This window comes from Ananas comosus, linkage group 13 (genome assembly GCF_001540865.1).
Source record: "Ananas comosus cultivar F153 linkage group 13, ASM154086v1, whole genome shotgun sequence".
In the NCBI taxonomy this organism is placed as follows: Eukaryota; Viridiplantae; Streptophyta; class Magnoliopsida; order Poales; family Bromeliaceae; genus Ananas; species Ananas comosus.
Window position 1 is genome coordinate 10,484,711 of NC_033633.1, and position 7,334 is coordinate 10,492,044.

General features: G+C 39.7%; 1 protein-coding gene across 1 annotated transcript; it reads left to right on the forward strand.

Annotated features, from left to right (window-relative positions):
• LOC109719686 (protein GOS9-like) lies at window positions 5,265-6,853 on the forward strand. The gene is made up of 3 exons (XM_020246467.1): window positions 5,265-5,349; window positions 5,459-5,653; window positions 6,447-6,853. Exons 1-3 carry the CDS (start codon window positions 5,347-5,349, stop codon window positions 6,684-6,686), a joined length of 438 nt encoding a protein of 145 aa, XP_020102056.1. The 5' UTR covers window positions 5,265-5,346; the 3' UTR covers window positions 6,687-6,853.

Consider the following 7,334-nt stretch of genomic DNA (forward strand, 5'->3'; position numbering starts at 1 on the left):
TGTATATTCAGCTTAGAGCTTTCGCTTCCGTTGTTACTTGCCCTCGCGCAAGCCTTGTATTATATATGCAATTCTTTTGTTGATTGCCTATTTATACATGTTGTTAGAGCCTTGGGCGGACACGGGAGGCTCTGTCCGTTCGGCGTCTGTTGACGTGACCCGAACCCTACCAAAGTGGCGGGGATTGGGGCGTGACAGTACGGTTGCCGTCATAGCATTGCGAGGAGGCCGGGCGAGGGTACGTTTTCACCGTCCTCGACGTCGCGCCGGTGCTAGAGTCGCTAGTGAGGTGGGTATCGAGTTTTTCTCCGTTGATATATTTTCCGAGCTCAAGTGATGCTGTTTTGCTGAAATTCATCGTCGACTGTTAGTATTTTAGATCGTACTCAACGTAGGAGCATCGGGTTGCGACGAGACTTGGTTCGTTGGATTCGGGACTTCGAGAGGAATCCGCGAAGTCCTTATTTGCTAGATTTGGTGAAGGTTAGCTTGGTTGAATCCCTTTTCTACTCTGTTGCTGCGAAATTCGGACTGAATTGGTGGATTTTGATCGTAGAGCTTGGAGTTAGCTCGAGTGTTAGACTTGGAGGGTTCCCATTGATCCAGCAGGGGTCACTTTGGTTCGTGGCCTCGTTCACTGCCAGGAGCTAGCTTCTTGAGGTGGGTTACATCGATTTTGACTCCTAAGTTCTAATCGTCGACATGTGTAAATTTCAATTTTGATATAGTCTATTCTAACTCGAATTCATGGATTATTTGGTAGATTGCAAATCTGAGTTTGAAGCATATGGTAATAAATTGAGTAGTTTATACATGTTGGACTTGGAATTTGAATTAGAAGAAAACCTGCGATTTGAATCTATCACTTGTTAAACTGCTTGATTTAGCTCTGGGAGCCGTTATAAAATTGTACTGTCGCTGTATCCTCGAGACGAGTACTCCAGGTACTTTAGAATACATTTACGCTCGTGTTGGTACGCCGAGTGGATTTTTACAGGGTCGTTTGGGCTGTTTCGGATTTTTGGGCGCCGTTGGGGTTGACGGTGGGCCCGATTCGCCGTTTTGGCGTCAGATTGTGCCGAGGGCACGTTACTTGTTGGTTGTTAGACTAGTTAGGGTTGATTACTTGGACTTTGGCTTTTCAGAGCCTGATTGAGCTCGACAGAGATACGCTGCATACTCGATTGGGTAGCGCCCACGACTGCCACTCCGGAGACGGGCTTTGTGCTTTCGCGTTGGTGTCGCTCATGCCGGTTGGACTTACTCTCCACGGACCAGTTAATGTGGAGGTAGCTGGATAGTCTCAACTGGGCAGGGACGGGTGTATTCACAGTCCCAGGGACAGGTAGGTTTACAGTCCCGATTGAATTGGGTCAGATTTGACATTTCCTACAATTGGTTAGTGTAGAGCATGATAGTGTAGTGATTGATAGCGGTAGAGTTTACTTCCTACTTTTCCTACTATCCTGGCTTCCCTCTGTAGACTTAGTGGGTGGACCGATGTTGTTTGGGCGGCACCCACTGAGGACTACTTATTTTTATAGTAGTTCTCACGCCCAATTGTTACCCCTGTTTTGCAGAGCCACAGGTTTCGGCTGCTGCGCCTTCTGCGGATCAGGATCGAGGCAAGGGCGTCGCGAGTTAGAGCCCTACCCGACGTGCTGAGCTAGAGGTGCCCCTACTATAAGTAGATGTTTTGCTTCGAGTTTATGTACATAGTAGACTTAACTCGTCAGCGCGAGTAGCTTTGTATTTTGGATTTGGACTATATATATGAAACTCAGTTTGTTTAGGTTCTGTTTTCTCTAGCAGCTCTCTACTACTGTTCGTAGTAGTGTTCGTTTTACAGGTACAGCTGTCGCTTCGTATACAGGAAAAATTTCTTTGTATACGGCGGATTTGTCGGCGTGCCCGGAGAACGAGACATTCGGGGCGTGACATTTTATTTATTTAAAATATTTATTATTTATATATAAATTATAGTTTTACATTATACACTTCCTACCAAACAAACAAACTGCAGAACTAATTAAACTTCACTTCCATAACTACAAAACAAACAGAAGGAAAAAAATAGTTTTCATTGAACTCCACTTCAACCCGAAGTCCAGTTTCGGTGAAACAAACATGACCTTAAACCTCGTATCTTTTCCTATCAACGAGTTCATCATCTCTTTACATATTTAATTACAAGTGCAATTAAGTTTCAATCACTTCAAGCTGCAAAATGGTGATATCCTGCTACTATGGCTAGGTGTGGTCGACACTACATTTGGATAATTATCTATCACAATAACTGCGCATGATTTTATTAAGAGTACTTCTGTATTAAAGTTATGTATATGTTCGTTAAATATTAATTTTTACAGAACGAAAGATAGATATATAAAGTTTGAACATTAGCGTGAGTCTTTAATTGTATTGTGTATCTAATTCACGCTAATTTTAATTAATATGACATATGCATCCTAGCATATGTTATGATTCGAATAATATCCGAATATAAATATGAATCATATCTTAATCTGGCGGATTTGGTAATGAAAATTTAGAATCCGACTAACCGCATCGGTAAAGAAATATAGATGCGAATATGATTTTATCAAAAATCCTACCGTATTTGACCGTTCACCATTCGATGGCGAGGTTTTGAGAGCCTAAGGATACCCCCTCAATTGATATCCAAATTGCCAACGGGCTTTTCCCTAGTCAAATTTGGCATTTATCTTTCGGATCTTTTATTATTAAAAGAATTTTTTTAAATTTTCCCTAGTCAAACTTGTGAATTTATTCGCATTTATTGGCGCTCAGTGAATCTAATATAATATATACAAGTTGTTAAATAAATATATTTTTGAATCACTTTTTATCCTATTTTTTTGGTCAAATTAACGACAATAAATTTGTGAGACTGAGAGGGGAGATTAATTGTTCAAACTAGTGGATCGATCGTGCTTGAATGAAAATGTATAATAATAGGTTGCATCGGGAAATGTATATGGTTTATTTTTGTCGTGGATATTTTAGAATAGTACTATGCTACAGTAATAATTCAATTATCAAAGTACCTAAGGACACGATTATCCAACATTGGTTGCATGTGGAAATATTGGTATTTTTTTTCATAAAGGATAATTTAAAATAATATTATGCTACAGTAATACTACAATTATCAAAGTACCTAATGTGTTACGACAAACGCACAAACGAAAACGAAATAGCGAATACAAAAGAAACAAACCACAAGCAAAAATAAAGAAAAAACATAGATATATGTGAAAAATCCTTTGCAGGAAAAAATCACGGACGAGGAAGAAAAGAACTTCACTATCAAAACGAAACTATCTGCTACCTACCACAGACATTCATTTTTTCCTTCACAAATTTATTTTTCAATTTGATCACACCACGAAACTATCGGCGAGTCGAAAAACCCGGACTTGAATCGATTACCAATTTTGCGTCACATCTAACATAATGATATGATTATCCAACATTAGGAATCTTAGTAGCCATATCTACTGTGGGGGAGATTGATTAAATCTTTATATTACATCAGAAGAAGGCCTTTACATGAGGGGAGAGCCTTCAGACCTTACTCCCAGTAGTGAAGAAGCGTGATGAGATGTCGGGAGGCATTCAAATGTGGCGTTTCATATGTGCTCGGCGATGCGAAAAACATCAGGATGTGGTCAGATATTTGGATTAATTAAAGAAACCCCTCTGAGTACTGGGTTTCCAGGAGTATACTCCGGCATTGCGAATAAGGAGATCACAGTTGCACAATGCTAGAATGAAAAAGGGTAGAGATGGCGCTTCATAACTAGACGCCTAGCTACATCGAATATCAATAGTCGCCATTAGATTAGGTTGCTCAAAAACTTGCTTGCCCATTATAGGCCAACTGACAAACCGGATATACTAAACTCACGTTGGACCGCCAACCAAACTTTTACCGTTAAGTCCCTTTATGAATTCATCACCAACGCAGGTCAGAGAGCCCCAATGTATGAGCATCTTTGGAGGTTAAAAATTTCGGTCAAAATCAAAGTCTTTATTTGGATTCTGCTGCGCAAGAGACTGTTAACCGCAGACAGAATGATCCACAGAGGGTGCCTGGTGAATCAGTTTTGCATTTTTTGTGTGTTCTTTTCAGAAACCTGCGACCACCTGTTCCGGTACTGTATCTTGGTCAGATACATCCGTATTCGTGCCGAAGGTTCAGATGCAAGCGAATCGGATGCCGGGGATGTACGGAGGCTATGGACAGAGACATCTACCCGGACTCTTGAACATGTCGCTTCTTTGACCAATGCCTGGAACGGAGTCCTTTGACCCTTGCATATATGTCCTTTCCTTCATGCTCGGTTCCCACTTCTTCCTTTTCGTTATCCACCCCGCTTTTCTTGTTTACTTCGTCTAATCGGTAAGTGTAGGGTTTTTTATTTTGGGTTTTCTTTCTTGTTTTTTTTCAGCTTTTTTAGGAGGCCCTATTTGTCTCCATCATGTACGCTTAGTTCATTTTGCTTAATGAATGAAGCAGATAGCTTGCTACCTATTTCTCAAAAAAAAAAAGAAAAAAGAATCTTACTATTCTTTAACTTTTCCTTCCTCCATATAGTTTAGTTGACACCATTAATTAATTAGTTCTTGTTAAAAATTATCACGTGGTTAATTCAATATCATTTTACTTGGATTATAGAAAAGAGATGAGACCAGGAGATCCGCCGGAGCAAACACGATACAGTCGTCGTTTTAAGACCCCGTATAAACATAGTCTTAATTTTGTCGATATTCCAACATGAGCAAACGTCGATTTTAGTAAAAAAGTAGAATTATAAGAAAAGCCACAGACCATATTGAGCATATTGGTTAAGAGTTTGAGAATTGATACTTGAGATTTCGAGTTCAAAAGCTTATTACATCATATTTCGAGCTCATGAGTTCATTTCATAAAAGAAAATAAACGAACCAAAAAACTTGTTATCTTTCTCTCTTTGAAAACCAAGTAAAAAGAATTTTTAATAAAAACGCACATGCATGGTACGATAGCTACGTACAGAGGTGTAATTAAGTGTAGTCACATTAAATGAGATGTAAGAGTCGGTTTGGACGTATAAATTAAGTATGCATGCAGGCCTTCCTAATTAAAAAATTGCATGATTTAATATTTTATATAAACCATGCGCATCGCATGGTCACTTTCTTATATATATAAATATCTTCAACCTACCTCCTCGGCCTCTATATATATAGCACCTAAACCTATACTATCTTTTCCATCAACGAGTTCATCATCTCCTTACATACATACAAGTGCAAGTTTCAATCACTTCAAGCTCCAAAATGGTGAGATTCGTGTGATATCGATTGTTATCCTACACGCCTGGCTCATGTTTTAATCACTACAAGTACAATTAATACTGTCTAAATATGTCTTTCTTTGTGCTTGGCTTAGGCTGGACTCGTCAAGCTTGGTTTGTGGGGTGGAGACGGGGGAAGTCCTCGTGATATTGATGGTTACCCTACACGCCTGTCGAAGATTGTAGTTCGTAGCGGTCAGGCGATCGATTCGCTATATTTTGAGTACGTCCAAGATGGGAAGACATTTGAGGCTGGCCCATGGGGTGGTTCTGGAGGAAGGCCCAATGAGGTATAATTTTTTTGGGAAAGAACTTTTTTTGTGTAAAAACGCCGGGGATGATTTATAGAGCTAAAACTATAATAGCGCGATCTGCTAGCAATAATAATTAGTTGGGTTCAAACTATCGGCCCAAAATACTTAAACTCAGTTATTATTACTAGCGTATAAGGTCTCATATATAATAATCAGAATCATCCGACCATTGGTGTAGCACTTTGTCCCGCATATATAGTGCTTAGCTCTCACACTTCCGACTGATATTCGGCTCTGATACCGATTATAACGACATGACCCGCTAGCAATAATAACTCGATGTGCCCAAACCACCGGCTCAAATGCCTAAGGTCAATTATTATTACTAGTATACAAAGCCTCATATATATACTAATCAGAATCATTTTTTCATCTGATATGGGACTATTGGGAAGTTACAAAAACAATTTGAAACATCAGAAACTCCTAACTGTAAGGCTGATTTTGCTCATGTGGACTTCAATCGAAAAGCCAGGCTGGGCTTGTACACTTAATATTTCTCGAATAATTGCAGTCCTTGCCAAATTTTTGAAGGATAAGCCCAGCATTAATCTCTGGTTTGGGCTTGGTGCCAAGTGAGCAACTTCTAAGGCCAAGCCTGGGCTTGTATTGGACTTCAACCCTAGTCTTTAGACAGCGCCTGAGCTTGGCCCATGATCTAACCTGGCTCGATTTCCGACACTTTTTGCTCTAAAACTTTCGGTAATGAAATATTAATTTCTCTAAATCAACGCATTCTATTATTGTTATTATTATTATTATTTTGTAGATCACATTTGAACCTGGCGAGTACCTGACGGCGATAAACGGCACCACCAGTCAATTCAGTGACGTCACCAATTTGCTGAGGTCGCTAACTTTCGTCTCCAATGTTCGCAAGTACGGGCCGTTCGGACCGGAGCAAGGAACTCCTTTCTCAGTTCCCATAGCGAATGGTCGGGTAGTTGGCTTCTACGGGCGTTCCGGCACACTTGTTGATGCGATAGGGATTTATCTGATGCCCAACTAATGCCGATATCTCATGCTCATCGTCTTCCTGAAGGACTAGGTGTTTCGATCAATGTAATAAAGTCGCAGATAGAATGACCTCGTGCATTGTTATAATTGCGCAAAATTTCGAGAAAATAAAATTCGGTGGGCTACTTAGTTTTTGAAAGAAAGATGTGTTTGTCGGAATTTCTCTATTCTTGCTACTCACTTCTACCTTTTTATTTGGGGCTTTGTTTCTAGAACAGCTATTCTACTGAAAGCAACAATCACTATAACAGAATTAGGTTATAGGGACACATGTTTTGGATATTTTTGTGTAAGTGTATCATTTATGTCAAAACTTAAAAAAAAATCTACTAATGCCTAAATATAAAGTCCAATCCAACAAAAAAATAAAAGATTACTTTACTCAACCCACCCCACCCAGTCCATTCGGCCCGATTACAAACAGAAAAGAAAAAGAACAGAAAAAACGATTATCATTTTCCCTTCGCCCCTCACTCAATCGACTGAAATCCTAGACGAAGATCCCTTTCTCTCGTCCTCCTCCGCCACCGCAGCCAACGAGATAGAGTTTCAGCGGTTGCTAAATACTTAAATAAATGTTGGTAAATTAGCAGCACTTTTTTAGATTATAGCGACACTCTTTAACTATCACTATATACCT